This window comes from Saccopteryx leptura, chromosome 9 (genome assembly GCF_036850995.1).
Source record: "Saccopteryx leptura isolate mSacLep1 chromosome 9, mSacLep1_pri_phased_curated, whole genome shotgun sequence".
Lineage (NCBI taxonomy): Eukaryota > Metazoa > Chordata > Mammalia > Chiroptera > Emballonuridae > Saccopteryx > Saccopteryx leptura.
In genome coordinates, this window is record NC_089511.1 from 45675329 (window position 1) to 45695102 (window position 19774).

Here is a 19774-nt window from a genome sequence, read left to right on the forward strand (position 1 = left end):
AAAATTCCTATTGCTTAGGATTTAGTCCTTGTAATAGTGTAACACATTCCTCAAATACCATTGTGTTACAATTGCCTACAGTATTCAGCACAGTAATGAGCTGTGCAGGTTTGTAGCCTATGAGCTGTTGGGGATCAGTATTTGTCAGCTCAAAATATGCTTATTGGCATAAAGATTATTTTAGGCTGGTTAATTTTAAGCAACAGCAGACATGGGAGAATCTCTGAAAACTAAGTAGAAGTTACCCTTTAACAAAGGCATTTACATTTTTAAGGAAATCTCCATTTACAAAGGTGTTTCCCTCACTGTACCAGGAAGAGGGGGATGATCTTACCTGTAGAAACTCATGAATGCAGAAAACAGGGACTTAAAGCTAGCTTATTATTACCCTTGTTGACTGCTTTTCCCAGTAATTTCCCACAGCTGACTCTCTCCTCCTGAAGTTACTTAAGGTAGGGGCTTCAGCCACTTAGGTGAATTACTGTTTTTCTGTCTCTTCCTTATACACAGGAGACACACATATCTTTTTGCTATTATTTTATTACAGGGATGTCAGCCAAAAACCCAGAAGGGAAAATTCTTTTTCCTCCCCTACAGAGCAATAGCTAGCCTTGTGTAGTGGGCTGTACTATCTAGGTTTGTGTCAAGTGCACTCTGATGCCCACACGCAATCGCCTATCAAAGCATTTCTTAGAATACATCCGTTATGTGGTGCACACTATATTTGTATGTATGTATTCCCTATGCATCAGTGCTATGCCATGAAACTTTCAGGGAAAATTTTCTACCTGCGCAGCCGCACGTGGTTGTGTGTAGGGCAGATACAAAGAGGGCAACTGGACAGTACACCTTGTTTGTGTAGCCTGACCAGGAGATGGCACAGCAGATAAGAGGATCGACCTGGGATGCTGAGGACCCCGGTTCAAAACTCTTAAGTCCCCACCTTGAGCGTGGGCTCACCAGCTTGAGTGTGGGATATAGACATGACCTCATGATCTCTGGCTTGAGTAAGGAGTCACTGGTTCAGCTGGAGCCCCCCTCCCTGTCAAGGCACGTATGCAAAAGCAATAAATAACTAAAGTGCAGCAACTACAAGTATATGCCTCCTCTCATCTCTCTCCCTTCCTGTCTGTCCCTGTCTCTTGCTAAAGTTTGTGTAGCATTCCCCCTCAAATCAACATTCTAGTGTGGTAAGATGTCACCACTACTCCCAGCAGGGAGAAGACAGTGAGAACCCACCTGGCACACTGGTATAGAAGCAGAGACACCCTTCCCAGAGCAATGGAGCTCATCAGTTTACTATAAAAATGGAGGGAAAAAACTAAAGGCAACTAATTCCACAAGTAATATTTTGCTTCTCTAAAAAGTTGGCCCTCTATCTGAAGGTTCTGAAGTCCCCAATGCAGAATTCCACATTGCATATGGAGGGCTAACAAACTAGAATAACTCTGGATTTTGATACCTATGGTGGTACTAGAACCAATACTGACTGTATATATACATGCGCCATCCTATAGAATTTCCAACTACACAAATGTTCTATTACGTATTGTAGCCCAATGGTAGCACCTGAAAGCCCACTATACGTTGTTGGCTTTTATACACAGGAGGCACATGTCAGTCTTCAGAGCCATGTTTTGATCCCCATAAGGACGGTTACTACATGGAGCATATTACTAGGACTTGCTTAAGGAGGCTGTGACACACTGGGAGGAAGGGAGGGCACCCTGGAAGGCTGTTCCCGGGAGGTAGTGTTGATATCCTGGATGAAGCCAGTCAAGGAGAATCCATCCCATATCACCCCCTGTGGGATTTATAGCCCTTGTCCCCAGATCTCAATCCTATCTACACTACAGGTTGGCATTAAGAAAAATTCCTGCCCTGGCCGGTTGACTCAGTGGTAGAGCATTGGCCTGGCGTGCAGGAGTCCCAGGTTCGATTCCCAGCCAGGGCACACAGGAGAAGCGCCCATCTGCTTCTCTACCCCTCCCCCTCTCCTTCCTCTCTCTCTCTCTTCCCCTCCCGCAGCCGAGGTTGGCCCGGGCCCTGAGGATGGCTCTATGGCCTCTGCCTCAGGCGCTAGAATGGCTCTGGTTGCAGCAGAGCGTCGCCCCCTGGTGGGCATGCTAGGTGGATCCTGGTCAGGTGCATGCGGGAGTCTGTCTGCCTCCCCATTTCCAGCTTTGGAAAAATACACAAAAGAAAAGCTGGACCAGGCGGTGGCGCAGTGGATCGAGCGTCGGACTGGGATGTGGAAGGACCCAGGTTCAAGACCCCAAGGTTGCCAGCTTGAGCACAGGTTCATCTGGCTTGAGCAAAAAGTTCACCAGCTTGGACCCAAGGTCGCTGGCTCCAGCAAGGACTTACTCGGTCTGCTGAAGGACCCTGGTCAAGGCACATATGAGAAAGCAATCAATGAACAACTAAGGTGTTGCAACGAAAAACTGATGATTGATGCTTCTCATCTCTCTCCATTCCTGCCTGTCTGTCCCTATCTATCCCTCTCTCTGACTCTCTCTGTCCCTTAAAAAAAAAAAAAAGAAAAATTCCTTTCCCAACTCAGCCAAGGCCCTTAGTTACTGACTTCAGTCTCCACCCAGTTCTTCCTTTCTTTGTATTATTAATAGTACATATTTTCCCTGCTTTCTTGAAGAGCTATTTAAACAGCAGCAAAGGAATTAAAAAAAGATAAAAGACAAATTCACAAGGACACCCTACAAAACCAATGGCCCAGAACCACTCCCATTATGGCTGTGCCTGCACACTAGACTCCACTAGAGCCCCCACCTGCCTTTCCACCTACCCACCCAACCAAACTCTACAGTAATAGCTTTTGGAAGGGATCGGGGCGTTTCCTATATTCCTTCTAGCCAAAGACCCACCACAAAAGAACACAATCTTTGAAACTTTAAATCCAGTAACTATTGTTTATTATAAAGGTGGAACCTGATGGGCTTATCGGTAGGATTTCTGGTAGCGAGCACGGGCACCAGGACCGCCAAACTTTTTGGATTCACAGCGACGGGGATCAGCTACCAGTAGGGTCCGGTCATACTGAATAAGGATGTCCTTGATCTCCTTCTTGGAAGCCTCATCCACATCTGGGGATGAGAGATAGGGTAAAGATTTAGATAACCGCAGAAGAATACACTTACTCTCTGGGGCTAAATGCCAGAACCGGTCCTTGAGTTACCCCCACCCCCACCTGATGAGAAGGACCTACTACTCTCACTCACATTTCTGGTAATACGCCACCAGGGCTTTGGAGATGGACTGACGGATTGCTGTGAGGAAATCACACAAAAAGGGTACATCAGTTTTGTGAAGGTCTGAGAGAAGGCCCTTGCTTTCAGAGCCACCTCCTACCCATGTGGCCAGTTCCCCGGGACTCACCATAAATCTGAGCCACATGACCACCACCCTTCACGCGGACTCGAATGTCCACGCCAGCAAATCGTTCCTTCCCCAGAAGCAGAACAGGTTCCAGTAGCTAAAGAAATAAGGGGTATGACAGGATTTTAGATCACAACCTGGGCAGCTGAGCCCTCAAAGTACTATTTAGCCTGACCAGGCAGTGGTGCAGTGAATAGAGCAGGGGTCCCCAAACTTTTTACACAGGGGGCCAGTTCACTGTCCCTCAGACCATTAGAGGGTCGGACTATAAAAAAACTATGAACACATCTCTATGCACAGTACACACATCTGATTTTAAAGTAAAACAAAACAGAAATACAATATTTAAAATAAAGAACAAGTAATTTTAAATCAACAAACTAACCAGTATTTCAATGGGAACTATGCTCCTCTCACTGACCACCAATGAAAGAGGTACCCCTTCCGAAAGTGTGGCAGGGGCCGGATAAATGGCCTCAGGGGGCCACATGCGGCCCACGGGCCGTAGTTTGGGGACCCCTGGGAAAGAGCATTGGACTGGGAAGCGGAGGACCCAGGTTCGAGACCCTGAGGTTGCTGGCTCGAGCATGGGGTCACTCAGTCTGCTGAAGCCCCCCCAGTCAAGGCACATATAAGAAAGCAATCAATGAACAACTAAGATGCTGCAATGAAGAATTGATGTTTCTCATCTCTCCCCTCTCCTGTCCCTGTCTCTCGCACTTTAAAGAAAAAAAAAGTCACACTCCAATCTCTTTCCATTTTCAGCCAAAGAAACAGGTCCAAACAGTAAGGAAAGGAGCCCCTTCACAACCTAGCACAACAAACCCAAATTCTGTTCCTGGTTTTTGTTTTTCGTTTTTCTTTGTTTTACAGAGACAGAGGGACAGACAGACAGAAACGGAGAGATGAGAAGCACTCCTTGTGCACTGTGACACCTTAGTTGTTCATTGATTGCTTTCTCATATGTGCCTTGACCGTGGGCCTTCAGCAGACCGAGTAAGCCCTTGCTGGAGCCAGTGACCTTGGGTCCAAGCTGGTGAGCTTTTGCTCTAACCAGATGAGCCCGTGGTCAAGCTGGCAACCTCAGGGTCTTGAACCTGGGTCCTCCACATCCCAGTCCAACACTCTATCCAGCCTGCCACCGCCTGGTCAGGCTGTTCCTGTTCTTTTTTTTTTTTTAAGACTTTATTTATTCATTATAGAGAGGGGAGAGAGAAAGAGGGAAGGGGGGAGGAGCAGGAAGCATCAACTCCCATATGTGCCTTGACCAGGCAAGCCCAGGGTTTTGAACCGGCAACCTCAGGGTTTCCAGGTTGATGCTTTATCCACTGCGCCACCACAGGTCAGGCTGTTCCTGTTCTTTTATTTTATTTTTAATTTATTGATTTTTAGAGCGGGGGGGGGGGGGAGAAAGGGGAGGAGCAGGAAGCATCAACTCCCACATGTGCCTTGACCGGGCAAGCCCAAGGTTTCGAACCGGCAACCTCAGCGTTCCAGGTCAACGCTTTTTCCCACTGCGCCACCACAGGTCAGGCTGTTCCTGTTCTTTTAAAATTTAATGAATACCTACAATGTCCAGATGATTGGAAACTGACAGTAAGTTGTGAACAGGACATAAATTCTCCATTAACTGCAGGAAATCAGGCTGCAAAAACTCTGGCAATGCCTTTTTTTTTCTTTTTGGCAATGCCTTTTTTTGTGTGTGTGTGTGTGGCAGAGACAGATTTCGAGAGAGGGATAGACAGGGACAGACAGACAGAAAGGGAGAGAGATGAGAAACATCAATTCTTCATTGCGGCTCCTTAGTTGTTCATTGATTGCTTTCTCATATGTGCCTTGACTGTAGGGCTACAGACTGAGTAACCCCTTGCTCAAACCAGATGAGCCCAAGCTCAAGCTGGCGACCTCGGGGTCTCGAACCTGGGTCCTCTACATCCCAGTCCGATGCTCTACTCTGGCAATGCTTTTGCCATCTAATCACAATTTGAATGGGCTTCCAAATAATTCAGTTTTCAAAACACTCTCTTAATATTGAACATGTTTTTTAAAAATTGAATTTAGCCTGACCAGGCGGTGGCACAGTGGATAGAGCGTCGAACTGGGATGCAGTGGACCCAGGTTCAAGACTCCAAGGTTGCCAGCTTGAGCATGGGCTCATCTGGTTTGAGCAAAAGCTCACCAGCTTGGACCTAAGGTCGCTGGCTCGAGCAAGGGGTTACTCGGTCAGCTAAAGGCTCGCAGTCAAGGCACGTATGAGAAAGCAATCAATGAACAACTAAGGTGTCATTACGAAAAACTGATGACTGATGCTTCTCATCTCTCTGTTCCTGTCTATCCCTATCTCTGACTCTCTCCTTGTAAAAAAAAATAAAAATTGAATTTATTGAAGTGACATCAATTAAATCATATAGGTTCCAGATGTTTATTTCTGTAATCTATCATCCGTATATTGTATTGTGTTCACCACCCCAAGTCTCCTTCCATCACGTTCATACCCCCATACCCGCCGCTTCTATTTTCCCCCTTTCCCCTTTGAACATTCGCTTTCACCTTAAGCTTTTATCACATCTTTAGTACCTCCAAAACCCACCACCATCGCCACATACCCCATTTTCTGACCCAAACTCAGCTTCTAAACATCCTATTGTTGACAGCAGATCCCTCGGCTTCCAAGATAAACGAAATCCAGGAACCAGCTTATTTCCACATCTGTCCCAAAGTCCCCCTCCACTCAACCCAAACACCCGTCTCTATTCCCAGCACCTTGTATTGCAGCGTGCGCGGCTCAATCATTTCCAGAGGCCGCCCGTTCACCTTGATGAGGCCATTGCCCCGTTTGCAATGCGCCACGGCCGTGGCTGTCTTCTGCGAAAAGCGAGGGAGAAGAAACCAGGGCCACATGAGCTTCCCATGTCGACCCCAAACCCCAGCCCATCTGACTCTCTCGGACCCCAGCCTCCCCCGACCCGTTCCATCCCGCGCCCAGCTCACCTTGCGTCCGAAGACCTGCACGGACTGCAGAGGACCCTTGGATGGCATTTCTGCGAGAGCACACAGGAGATCCTCACCGCGCGGCGCCCACACCGGAAAAAGGAAAGACCAGGCCGCCTCAGCCGCTTTTCAGCGTCTGCGCAGGCGCCTTGAGCACTGAGTCGCAATGAGAAGGGAGCTTTACGGCTCATGATGTAGCCAGGGGGCGGGACTTCGGATTGACAGCAGGAAGATGGATCCAACAAGCAGTGGGTGGGACCTTGGAATGGAAGGGCGGGGCCTTAAATAGAAGGGGCGGGGCCTGGAAGGTGTAGGGTGCTGAGAAAGAAGGGTGAGGAGTATACGCTGACTTTCACATCTTCAGCATTCGTAGGATACAGCCGGTTGTCTTGTGCATTTCGGCTCTTAAATAATCTTCCTGCGTCCCAACCTTACAGCCCGCTATAATCGATTTTTACCCTGCTCTAAGGAGACCCTTCTTAATCTCTCACCACCTACAGCCCCTTTTCTTTTAGAGTCTCCTCTTCCCAGAATACTTCTCTCAGAAGTCCAGTCCCAAATCTGCCTCTTGGGATCCCTCACCCCAGACCCTTTTCCCTGAATCTTCCTCCACTCAAGGGCCTTCTCTCCATCCCATCTGAGCAACCTCAGAATTGGGTTACTACCCTTGTTCCCCCCAACTCAGGATGCTCCTTTCCAGCCAAGAGGTTCCTCTTTCAGAACTGCAGGGAGCCCAGTCACCTTAGTTTCTCTGGCAGGACTGGACCTAGGGTCCAAGGTTCAAAGGGGTGTGTGATGACTCACCTTGTGCCTGGACCCGGAGTTGAGGGTGGAGATGGTGGGCGGATCGGGGCCAGAGGGAGGATTCTTCAGCCTAGAGTCCAGCTCCAAAAGGGTGAGAGAGGGAGAAAAGGAGGGGGAGGGGAAGAAGGGAGCACTAAAGCCTGACCTGGAGGGATACACAGATAACACAGCACAAGAGAGAGACTGGCACACATGGAGGAGAAAGACAAAAGGGCCACTGGAGAAGAGGAGGAGTAAAGAGAGAGCCACCCACCTGGTCAGTCAGAGATGGACCCAGAAAACACAAGCGTCAGCGATTCAAAGGCAAAGAGGCCAACCTTCAAAGAGAACAACAGGTACAGGCAGGCATGGAGATTCCAAGATACTAGAGACAAGCAGAAGTAGAAAGGAGAGCAAAGACCCCCCAATTATACACCTGCTGACATTGATAAAGGCCTAGCACAGTGTTTTTTATTGAGAAGACAGGCCACAAGATGCACACACTCTCACACCACACTCTGTATTACCTTACCAGCCTGTTTTGGGGGCAGGGGAGACTTCCAATGTCTCCAGGCTGATCCTCACACCCTTGCCAAGTCCCCTATCTTACTTGGGGATGGGGGGTCATGTGACTTAGACCCTTCCTACTCTAAGGTCACCATCTTTCCCTGCCTCTTGAAGAACATTCTCTGAGTATCTGTGGGTTGAGTGGTGCTGGACAGGGCAGGAATGGGGCAGTTCCCTTTACCCCTTCAAGTCTTCTCTTTCTACCTTGCTCTTTTTCTCTGTACCTCTCGCTTCCAGGACTCCTGGCCACTGGGACCAGAGAAAGCCTAAGGGTGGGCAGAGTTCCCATGTGGCCTCTCTGGATCATTCTCCTGCTGTTAAGGCCTTCAGGGGGCCCAGGACCACCCCTCTGTCCTCGGGAGCCTTTCTACTTCCTGGTGGCCATCATGAAGATGCTGGTGAGGACGGGGGGGGGGGGGGGGGGGGGAGAGCCAGCAGACAGGGGCAGGGAGGGGGTGAAATGGGAGCCATATTTGAGGAAGGTCAGGCTCTCCCCCTCCGAGATCTGATTCTCCTTCCTACCCCAAAATTGTAGGGAAACAAAAATGATGGCACTCTCTACGCCCCAGATGATCTCTCGGTGAGTATTTCATTAACTCCTCAGTGAAGTTGGAAGTTTAGGGAGAATCTACTAGATTTTGGAAGACATAAATGTTAGGGGCAGGAGGCATGACTCAGCCCCAAGCCTTGACAAATATATTTTGTTCACTGCTGTCTCTGAAACCTAGAACAGTGACTGGCATATAATAATAACAAGTGATGATGATGATTATAGCTACACTTAAATAGTGCCTACTCTGGCCTGACCAGGAGGTGGTGCAGCGGATAGAGCATCGGACTGGGACATGGAGAACCCAGGTTTGAAGCCCTGAGTGTCCGGCTTGAGCACAGGCTCACCAGCTTGAGTGAAGGGTCACTGGCTTGAGCATGGGATCATAGACATGACCCCATGGTCACTGGCTTGAGCCCAAATGTTGCTGGGTTGAAGTCCAAGGTCGCTGGCTTGAGCCCATGGTTGCTGGCTTGGGCAAGGGGTCACTCACTCTGCTGTAGCGCCTTCCCCCTGCCCCAGTCAAGGCATATATGAGAAAGCAATCAACGAACAACTAAGGAGCTGCAACAAAGAACTAATGCTTCTCAATTCTCTCCCTTCCTGTCTGTCTGTCCCTCTCTCTGTCAAAAAAAAAATTGTGCCTACTCTGTGCCAGATACTGGTCTAAATGTTTAAAGTATATTATTAGGCCTGACCTGTGATGACGCAGTGGATAAAGCGTCGACCTGGAAATGCTGAGGTTGCCGGTTCGAAACCCTGGGCTTGCCTGGTCAAGGCACATATGGGAGTTGATGCTTCCTGCTCCTCCCCCTCTTCTCTTTCTATCTCTGTCCTCTCTCTCCCTCTCTCTCTCCTTTCTAAAGTGAATAAATAAAATAAAATTAAAAAAAAATAAAGTATATTATTAGCCTATTTACTCTTCACACTGATCCCACACACACAAGGTAGACGGGGCCATTGTATAATGAGTGTGAAGGTTGTACACTGCACAAGGATCCCGCACACACGAGGACAGTATTCACATCCTGGACATGCTCATCAATTTCCAGCAGATGGCAGTAAAGTATCTTTTTCTAACAAAATAGTACTTAGAAATGTTTTAAGGAATGAGTGTCTTTTTCTTTTTTCTTTTTTTTTTATTATTCATTTTAGAGAAGAGAGGGAGAGACAGAGAGAGAGAGAGAGAGAGAGGAGAGACAGAGAGAGAAGGGGGGAGGAGCTGGAAGCATCAACTCCCATATGTGCCTTGACCAGGCAAGCCCAGGGTTTCGAACCGGCGACCTCAGCATTTCCAGTTTTTTTATTTTTATTTTTTAATTTTTATTTTATTTATTCATTTTAGAGAGGAGAGAAACAGAGAGAGAGGAGAGAGAGACAGGGGGGAGGATCTGGAAGCATCAACTCCCATATGTGCCTTGACCAGGCAAGCCCAGGGTTTCGAACCGGCGACCTCAGCATTTCCAAGTCAACGCTTTATCCACTGCGCCACCACAGGTCAGGCGAGTGTCTTTTTCTAATTAACATAGGTACAGTATCGGCTAGTGTCAGCCCTCAAGATAGGGATTTTTCTGACCTCCCTATAAGGAAACTGGCCCCTAAAGAGGTGAAGGAACTTGTCCCAGGCCACAAGTCAGAAAACTTGGGGGTGGTGACTTGGGATCAGGCCCTTGCCCAGAGATGAAAAGTCACTCTATCCCCACAGGTGTGTCCTGCTGAGACTCTAGGCTGCTTCCGACTGGAGCTGTCTGTGATTGCGTTTGAGGAGGGCCCATCTGTGGGGACTGTTGTGTTCCGGCTACAGCGCCTGCTGGATGCCCTGGGGTCCCAGCTGTGGGGGACAGCCCAGAGCCCTTGTCCACCTTGTGAAGAGCATCCCCAGAGACCTGTCCCTCTCTTCCTGGCCAAACTTTTAGAGTTGTTACAGGAGGCTTGTGCTCAGCACCTGCCCTCATCATGAGGAGGACACAGACTCCTTGGCACTACTGAAGTGGCTAGGTGGAGAAAGGGAGAAGAGACTTGGTTTCCAGCCCCAGCTCCCAAGCCCAAAGCTTTCTCCTTCCAGGCCAGAGATGCCCCTGGAGCCCTAGGAGCCAAGGGAAGAGGAGAGAAGGAGGAAACTATGGTGAGATCTGAAGCCTGCAGTTTCTAACTTACTGGGACAAGGGGTTGGATAATTGGCCCCAGCTGCCCAACTGCCCCTGTTCTCTTTCAGATACTTCCTCCTCTCTCCTCTTTCAGGAAGGGACAGAGCATTGCACAGGTGCCTTTTAACCTCATCTCCACCCCTTGAGGACAGGGAGAGTATTATGGTTCACATCTCTGGTTGCAAATAATTACTACCTGGAGAATTTTCAAGTAATATGGATGTCCAGGCCCCAGCCCAGAGAATTTGATAGTTGGTCTCTGGTGGATCCTGAACATCTATATTTTTATTTATTTATTTTTGAACATATATATATATTTTTTTTCTTTTTTTTTCTTTTCATTTTTCCGAAGCTGGAAACGGGGAGGCAGTCAGACAGACTCCCGCATGCGCCCGACCGGGATCCACCCGGCATGCCCACCAGGGGGCGATGCTCTGCCCCTCTGGGGCGTCGCTCTGTTGCGTCCAGAGCCATTCTAGCGCCTGAGGCAGAGGACACAGAGCCATCCCCAGCACCCGGGCCATCTTTGCTCCAATGGAGCCTTGCTGCGGGAGGGGAAGAGAGAGACAGAGAGAAAGGAGAGGGGGAGGGGTGGAGAAGCAAATGGGCACCTCTCCTGTGTGCCCTGGCCGGGAATCGAACCCGGGACTCCTGCACGCCAGGCTGACGCTCTACCGCTGAGCCAATCGGCCAGGGCCTCTATATATTTTTTTAAAAACTGACTTTATTGAGGTATAATTTCTATATAGTAAAAGGCACCTGTTTTAAGTATACATTTCACTGCATCCTGACAAATGTTTACAACATGTAGTCACATTTCCATCACCCCAAAGCATTCCTCATTCCCCTTTGCAGTCAATCTCCATCTCCAGTCCTATACACTGACTAATATGCTGTCTGTATAGATTAGTTTTGCTTCTGTTAGAGTTCCATGTGACTGAAATCATACTGTACCTATCCCAGTGCTGGTTTCTTTCACTCAGCATAATGCTTTTGAAATTCATTCAAGTAGCTTAGTATATACTACTGCATTGCATGAATGTGCTGCAACCTGTTATCTAGTCTCATGATGGACATTGGTTGCTTCCAGTTTGGGGGTATCATGTATCTCTCTCTAATCTTAAGTATTCAGATGTGCTGCCAGGGTTGAGAGTTTAGAACCACTGATACACCAGGGAAGAACTTTCCACTGGGAGAAAACGACTGTAACCTCTCTTTCCTGTAGTCTTTCTGCAGAAGTGTTAATAGGCACTTTATATGTGGAATCCTAATTTAAAGAGCTTGTGTGTAAAGGAAGCAAGCTTATAGATTGGGCAATATTTCTATAGAGCCCCCAGATCCTCCCCAATCTTTCGTGAGTTCAATTTGGGGGACTGTTGGGTTGAGGAGTTTGCGTTTATGCAGAGATATACATGTGTACTGTGAGCTGCCTTGTGAGCCTGCTACCAGCCCAACAGCATTACATTCCCATGTAACTAACTAGCTGTATATTAAATTTCTGTAAATTGAATCCAGGTGTCTCAATGCTTACGTTAGAATTAGCAACATGTTCTAAAAGCTTAAAAATTTTTTTGCCGCCAGGTTAATTTTTCATAATCTCCCCCATGCCTGGGTCTCTTTGTCATCTTCCTGAAAATTATTGTAGGTACATGAAAGGGGGGTGCCTACCTCTTAGGCAGGTTTTAGAGGGCCTATCAGATAAAGTATGCTATACTTGCTAATTTGCTATTATTTGCTAATTTCCTGTCGCCTCACGGCATGGAACGCTGCGTTAGTGGTCTGGACAAAATTCAAGCACTCATTCTAGGCTGGAAAAGGCCAAGTCCCAAGAGTTATACTGTCCCATGCTCCACGTTTGACTCTTCCAACATGTCGGCTCCAGGTTCCACACTAAGAGAGTTGTGCCACTCTCAAAATGGCATCCTGGAAGTGCGTTTTAGGTCCGAGCCCGGAAATCTCGTGTTAGGTGAGGCCAACGGGTAGATTCTCGCGAGAGGATACGTCAGTCCCAGCCAGGCGTCGTGTGAGCAGCTGCTGGTTCCGAACGCGGAGGTGGGACTGGAGCGGTGGGGCTGTGGGTTGAACGCCAACGAAACAGCCCTGGGGGTCGCTGGGAGCCAGGGAAGTGTAAAGACCAGAAATAGGTACTCTGGAGTTATAGTAGGTGGTGTTAGGGGGTCCCCTTTTGGGTTCACCCGTTGCCAGAACGAGACTGCCGGAAGTGTGCTAAGAGGCTTTTCTCCTCTCCCGGAACCCGCGGGGAAACTGAGGCTCGGGGTGGGGTTCGGGATGAGGTGGTGGGGGGGTGCGCTGAGGTGGCCGTTTTTTTCCTGCGAGAGCAGAAGATGTCGGACAGCGAGGACAGCAACTTCTCTGAGGAGGACAGCGAGCGCAGCAGTGACGGCGAGGAAGCCGAGGTCTGTGGCTGGGACGGTGGGGAAGGCATTGCGTCTGGGGACAGGACCAGGACAGAAAAGCCCCTGTGGAAGTTCAGAGGGGATCGGAATGAGCTCTGGCCTATGGGAGCTTCCAGGTTGTCAGGAGAGAGAGAAGTAGGTATGCCCAACTCTAGCAGAGGGACAGGTGCTTTAGGCCAGGGATGCCTCAGGTATATTGTGGTAACAGGTGATATGGTGAAAGGATCTGGCATATAATAAACACTTCTTATTAGCTTTTTTTTTTCTTTCCTTGGGGGGGAGGGGGGGTCAGATAGGAACAGACAGAGAGGAAGGGAGAGAGAGATGAGAAGCATCAGTTCTTTCATGTGGCACCTTAGTTCATTGATTGCATTCTCATATGTGCCTTGACGAGGGGGCTCCAGCTGAGCCAGTGACCCCTTGCTCAAGCTAGGGACCTTGGACTCAAGCTAGCGACCTTGCGGTTTTGAACGTGGAGCCTCAGCATCCCAGGGTGACTCTTTACACACTCTACCACCACCAGTCAGGCAGGAAAGATTTCTCATACCTATGTTCTGGAAAGCATAAGGTAGACATAGTGTCATGGGTTCCCCTTGAGTTGCCCTCCCTTATGCTGTCTTCTTGTTCTCTGTAGGCATTTGATTGTCAGTCTTTGTGCCCTTCGGGAAGCCCTCAGCTTCCAGGAAGAGTTGGAAGAGTTGGGAGTGGTGGCAGGCAAGTGGGAAGATGTCAGGAAGGGCCTTTGCTCCAAGCTGTCGTGCAGGGTCCTTGACTCATGGCGTCAGGACACTTTGCTTGTGGTTAAATCCTGGTGGTGATGAGACCAGGGTCCTCAGTTTTCTTTTCCTGGCTAGGTAGTCTGGTTTATACTGTGCAAGTCTCACTTCCCTCACACCACATTAGGCTGGCTCATCTGCTGTCATTGTGAAGCCTGCCCTCGCTTCCAGGCATTGGACTGGATATGGCTTTTCAGACTGTCACATGTTGTATGGTCCTTAAAGACTGGTCCTGTGGATAGACACATAGGGATGGTAAATAATGGACCACTTATTGGGGAGATCAGTTGGTTCACAATTCTCAGTCTTAGTAACTTACTCATCTTTCATTCAGCAAGTGTTCTGTGAATTCCTATCATGTTGGGACCATAGTCTTCCTCATGGAGCCCTTTGTTTTGGGGTGGAGAGTTTGATAAACAAGGATATATCATTGCTGAGGGGGATGTTGAAGACAGATGGTATAAGAGCATGTTCAAGTCTGACCAGGCGGTGGCGCAGTGGATAGAGCATCGGACCGGGACATGGAGGACTCAGGTTCGAGACCCCGAGGTCGCCAGCTTGAGCACCGGCTCATCTGGTTTGAGCAAAGCTCACTAGCTTGGACCTAAGGTCGCTGGCTCGAGCAAGGGGTCACTTGGTCTGCTGTAGCCCCATGGTCAAGGCACACATGAGAAAGCAATCAGTGAACAACTAAGGTGTCGCAATGAAAAACTGATGATTGATGCTTCTCATCTCTCTCCGTTCCTGTCTGTCCCTCTCTGTCCCTCTCTCTTTCTCTCTGTTTCTGTACAAAAAAAAAAAAAAAAAAGAAAGAAAGAAAGAGCATGTTCGAGTCCTGAAGTAATACCAAGATAATGGTGGGTGCTCGCTCCTCAGTGAGTGGAGAGCCAGGTTTGGAAAAAAAGCTTTGCTGGGACCGAGCCAAGGGGATGATGACAAAGTTTCTGGAAGTCAGGCTGTGATCCTGTAGTTTGAGTTAAAATGTGGGGCTTTGTGAGCTAGTTAGAATTAGGTAATAGGTAAATATTTCTTAAGTTGTATTCTGTTCACAAGCCTGAGCTGGTTGATGTTGAGGACTTAACAGTGCCTGAGATAGTATCCTGGGCCCTTCTCTCAGGGTGTTCACAGTGATTAGGGCCTTGATGAAGGAAGCCCAGAGGTTTCTGAGCCCAGAGGATGTGCCTGACTTTGTGAGGGGGGAAAGGGCAGACATAACTTCCTGGAATGCAGTGGGTATTTTGCTTGAAGTATGAATGACAGGCAGAGAAGAAAACCAACAACAACAAAAAAGAATAAAATCTAAAAAAACCCCAAAACGATTTATTAAGATTTTTAAAGATTTTATTTATTGATTTTTAGAGAGGAGAGATATAGAGAGAAAGGCGGGGGGTGGGGTGGGAGAAGAGGAGCGGGAAGCATCAACTTGTTTCCTCCTGCTTGTGCCTGGACCAGGCAAGCCTGGGGCTTCGAACCATCGACCTCAGCATTCCAGGTCAGGTGAGAATGGTTTTTATTAACAGGACCCATATGGATGATGGACAGTGATAAGAGAGTGTGTGATAAAAGTGGTTCAGTGTGTCTGGGACTTAGCATTTGGAAAAGGGAGCCCAAAGAGGTAGGATGAGAGGGTGAGGCAGTGGGCAGAGTGTGTGCTTCTAGTCCAGGCTACTAGGAAGCTTGTATTTTTCTGAAGTGAGAAGAAGGGAGGCAGAGAGGCAGACTCCCACATGTGCCCGACCAGGATCTACCCAGCATGCCCACCAGGGATGATGCTCTGTCCATCTGGGGCATTGCTCTGTTCCTACAGGTGCCATTATAGCACCTGAGGCAGAGGCCATGGAGCCATCCTCAGCACCCAGGCTAACCCTGCTCCAGTGGAGCCTTGGCTGCAGAAGGGGAAGAGAGAGACAGAGAGAAAGTAGAGGAGGAAGGGTGGAGAAGCAGATGGGTGCTTCTCCTGTGTGCCCTGGCTGGGAATCGAACCTGGGACTACCAAATGCGGGCTGGTGCTCTACCACTGAGCTAGCTGGCCAGGGTCAGATTCATGGTTTTGATCATAGTTTCCTAGGACTATAAAATACAGCCCAGGTTGAAGAGCTAGTTGTGAAGAGAGATGCTTTAGGTGGAATAAGATTAAGACCTTCAGCTTCATGGAATTATTTAGTGAAAAGGTATATCCGTTTCAGTTTATTTCATGTCCTGACTTATGACTAGGTTATGGAAAAAGTTTCACTTTGGTAATACCTTTCTGAAATTTGTTGTCTCTGTTTATCAGGGAGAACAGGCCTTTGATTTAGTCTGCAGGAGAAAAAGTAACATGCTGAGACTTAGTAACATTGTTCTACTTGTATCTTTATGGTTACTTTCTATTTATGATAAGCTAACCTTCAAAAAGTTTTTTATCTCTGAACTGTTTCTTTGTTTTTCTTTTTTAGAGAGAGAGAGAGAGTCAGAGAGATGGATAGAAAGGGGCAGACAGGAAAGGAGAGAGATGAGAAGCATCAATCATCAGTTTTTCGTTGCGATACCTTAGTTGTTCATTGATTGCTTTCTCATATGTGCCTTGACCGTAGGCCTTCAGCAGACCAAGTAGCCCCTTGCTCGAGCCAGCGACCTTGGGTCCAAGCTGGTGAGCTTTGCTCAAGCCAGATGAGCCTGCGCTCAAGCTGAGAGCTTCGGGGTCTCGAACCTGGGTCCTTCCGCATCCCAGTCCGACGCTCTATCCACTGCGCCACCACCTGGTCAGGCTCTCTGAACTATTTCAAAACATAGAAACCTTTTTCTTTTAACTTATATAAAAATCTGAGTGAATTTAACAAATGGGCTCTACTGATGTGGACACAGCAGAAAGTCATAAAGTTAATGTGGAAAAGATTGCAGTTGGGGGTAGGTACACTGTTTTGGATGGATCATTGTCTTCTATGACTGGTATGGAAAGAGGGAGTAGAGGCTAAGAGAACAGAAAGGAAGCTGGGCAAGAATCTGTGTTTTAGAGGGTGCCTGACCTGCGGTGGCGCAGTGAATAAAGTGTTGACCTGGAACTCTGAGGTCGCTGGTTCAAAACCCTGGGCTTGCCTGGTCAAGGCACATATGGGAGTGGATGTTTCCTGCTCTTCCCCCCCCCCCCCCCAAATGAATAAAAATAAAATCTTAAAAAAATTAAAAAATATAAAAATCGCCTGACTTAGGTGGCGCAGTGGATAAAGTGTTGACCTGGAACGCTGAGGTCACCGGCTTGAAACCTGCACTTATCTGGTCAAGGCACATATGGGAGTTGATGCTTCCTGCTCCTCCCCCCTTTTTTTTTCTCTCTCTCTCCCCTCTCTAAAATAAATAAAAAATAAAAAAATAAAAAAATCTTTAAAAAACAAAAAAGAAAAGAGAAAGGTCATGAATTTGGTGCCTGGTGGGAATTAGAGGAGGCCAGGAAGGGTCTAGGGGAAAACATAGAGGTGTGGGAGTTTATTGGGAATGGCAGTGTGAAGGGCTCAGAGCACATCCTGGGAGGCATCCAGGAGGCTGCTAGCACATGGGGATCTTTAGTTCTGGAGAAAAGGGGTACTGGAGACAGATGGAGTGTCATTTGCAGAGAGAGGAACTAAGGTTGTGAAGAGTAAAATGGCCAGGGAGAGAGTACGTGGAAGGAGAAGCGAGGTGGGCCTTTGGCGAGCCTTGGTGAATGAAGTCAGTGTTTCAGGGGCAAAACAGAGTTAGGGGCACCTGTGGAGAACAGTTGAAGAGATAGAAAAGCCAGGAGACCATGATGTGACAGATACCAAAGGAAGAGCATTTTCATAGGGAGTGGTGTGAGATGTCTTGTAGGTAAGAATCAATTAAAGAATATCCACAACAGTGTTAGCAACGAGATGTGGTTAATGACCTTGAACACTATAGACTGGAAACAGGAATATAGGAGTTATTGTCACTTAGATGACTTTCACAGCCAAAGGAGTGGGTGAGATGGCCCAGGGAGTTGTAGAAGTGCAGAGAGACAAGGGCCAAGGACCAAACCTTATGGAGCTGTAAAATTTAAAGTCTAGGATGAGGCTAGCAAGGAGGTCTAGTGGAGAGGGGAGTCTAGATCAGCTCCCAGATACTGGTTAGGTAGATGGTGGTGCTGTCAGAGATGGTGTGGCTACTGAAGATACCTGACCAGATTGGAAGGAAGGGTGTGCACACAGAGCGGAGTGGGCTGAAGTCAGATTTGTGGGTAGGGCCTGACCTGTGGTGGTGCAGTGGATAAAGCGTCGACCTGGAAATGCTGAGGTCGCCGGTTCGAAACCCTGGGCTTGCCTGGTCAAGGCACATATGGGAGTTGATGCTTCTGGCTCCTCCCCCTTCTCTCTCTTCTCTCTCTCTCTCTCTCTCTCCTCTCTAAAATGAATAAATAAAATAAAATATAAAAAAAAAAAAAAAAAAAAAAGATTTGTGGGTAGGGAGATTGGTATCTGGATTTTTTTTTTTTTCATTTTTCCGAAGCTGGAAACGGGGAGGCAGTCAGACAGACTCCCGCATGTGCCTGACCGGGATCCACCCGGCACGCCCACCAGGGGGCGATGCTCTGCCCCTCTGGGGCATCGCTCTGTTGCATCCAGACTCAATCTAGTGCCTGAGGCAGAGGCCACAGAGCCATCCCCAGCGCCCGGGCCATCTTTGCTCCAATGGAGCCTTGGCTGCGGGAGGGGAAGAGAGAGACAGAGAGGAAGGAGAGGGGGAGGGGTGGAGAAACAGATGGGCGCTTCTCCTGTGTGCCCTGGTCGGGAATCGAACCCGGGACTCCTGCATGCCAGGCTGACGCTGTACCACTGAGCCAACCGGCCAGGGCCTGGTACCTGGATTTTGAAATACAGTACCCTAGTGTCCTATTGTTTCTTGACTCTGCAGATAGACGAGGAGCGGCGAAGTACAGCAGGCAGTGAAAAGGAGGAAGAGCCTGAGGAAGAAGAAGAGGAAGAAGAGGAGGAGGAATATGATGAGGAAGAAGAAGAGGAAGATGATGACCGGCCCCCCAAGAAACCCCGTCATGGTGGCTTCATTCTGGATGAGGCTGGTATGTCATAGGGCTGGGGAATGCTGAGCAGAGACTGGTTTTCCACCTTCAGTTCCATTTCTTGAATGTACTTAAAAAGAAAAACATTTGGTAAATGTCAAACACACACAATAGTAAAATAGTATGTGGAGCCCCACGGTCCATCACCTGTGTCAGTGGTTAACAGCTTAGTACCAGCTTGCTTTGCTTATTCCTCCTCACTTCTGTCCCCCACTGGATAATGTTGAAGCAAATCCCAAATACATAATTTTACCCCCAAATATTTCCCTCTCCTTCCCCCATTGCACTCCCCCCATATATATATTTCTAAGGGGTAGGCCCTTTTAATATACACAGTCATACTATAAAAACTTGACCAAAAAAACCAAACAAACCAGAAACGCCTGATAATAGTTTGTGCTTGTCATGGAAATCTTAGATGACCTATAAATAGACAACAGGGCAGAGTAGTGGAAGCCAACAGCTGTAGGTCCCTTCTGGCCTGGCTCTGCCCTTTTCTTCATGTGGACCTGGGCAAGTTGCTATATGTCTCTCTGAGCCTCTTATACCCTCTGTACAATGAAGACAAACAGTTCTTCCTACTTCAGCAGAGAAAATTTGAGGATTTGGGGGACCATGCATGAAAAGCACATCAGGCTGATGGCAACCCAGAGTGTGATGTCCAGCCCAGAGTAAGCCCTTAGACTATAGGGTGGTTATTTATTTATGTTATATAGGCCCACATTCTAGCTAGTGTCCTATAAACTGCTTTTTTTACTCAGTGCTTATGGAGGTGGATATAACAGATAGTTGAGATTAAATGAGTTAATTGGTGTGAAGAAAATTTTCTGAACCACAGTGACACCTAAATGCTCAATATATCATATATTAGCTGCTATCATCATCATCTCATTATTGAAATAGCTCTTTTTCCAGTGGCTGCACAGTGTTCCATAATGTGTTTTTTTAAGCAAGAGACAGACAGGAAGGAAGAGAGATGAGAAGTATTAACTCATAGTTGCAGCACATTTAGTTCATTGATTGCTTTCTCATATGCATCTTAACCAGGGGGGCTCCAGCTGAGCCAGCAACGTTGAGCTTCAAGGCAGCGACCTTTAGGC

The 19774-nt window shown here is 48.0% G+C and overlaps 3 protein-coding genes across 6 annotated transcripts in view; 2 read left to right on the forward strand and 1 right to left on the reverse strand.

The window, feature by feature from the left end:
* Positions 1-2913: 2913 nt before the first annotated feature.
* RPS16 (ribosomal protein S16) lies at positions 2914-6618 on the reverse strand. The gene is made up of 5 exons (XM_066349376.1): positions 6385-6618; positions 6157-6258; positions 3394-3490; positions 3237-3284; positions 2914-3101 (listed from the first exon to the last, which is right to left on the reverse strand). The coding sequence occupies exons 1-5, from the start codon at positions 6430-6432 to the stop codon at positions 2956-2958; spliced, it is 441 nt and encodes a 146-aa protein (XP_066205473.1). The 5' UTR covers positions 6433-6618; the 3' UTR covers positions 2914-2955.
* Positions 6619-7192: 574 nt separating this feature from the next.
* LOC136381036 (uncharacterized) lies at positions 7193-11909 on the forward strand. 2 transcript variants are annotated; one of them, XM_066349373.1, is made up of 4 exons: positions 7193-7523; positions 7972-8132; positions 8270-8314; positions 9990-11909. In XM_066349373.1, exons 1-4 carry the CDS (start codon positions 7220-7222, stop codon positions 10242-10244), a joined length of 765 nt encoding a protein of 254 aa, XP_066205470.1. In that variant the 5' UTR covers positions 7193-7219; the 3' UTR covers positions 10245-11909. The 2 variants fall into 2 exon arrangements, with proteins under 2 accessions (XP_066205470.1, XP_066205472.1); XM_066349375.1 differs by having other exon boundaries at positions 7233-7279.
* Positions 11910-12426: 517 nt separating this feature from the next.
* The window catches only part of SUPT5H (SPT5 homolog, DSIF elongation factor subunit), a 45135-nt gene continuing 37787 nt past the window's right edge, over positions 12427-19774 (forward strand). For 2 of the 3 annotated variants that reach the window (XM_066349803.1, XM_066349805.1), the window contains exons 1-3: positions 12443-12575; positions 12774-12848; positions 18509-18674. In XM_066349803.1, coding sequence (XP_066205900.1) covers positions 12777-12848; positions 18509-18674 — 238 coding nt within the window. In that variant the 5' untranslated portion in view covers positions 12443-12575; positions 12774-12776. Of the gene's footprint in view, positions 12576-12773; positions 12849-18508; positions 18675-19774 lie in introns of all 3 variants that reach the window. The other variant, XM_066349804.1, reaches the window with a different exon arrangement.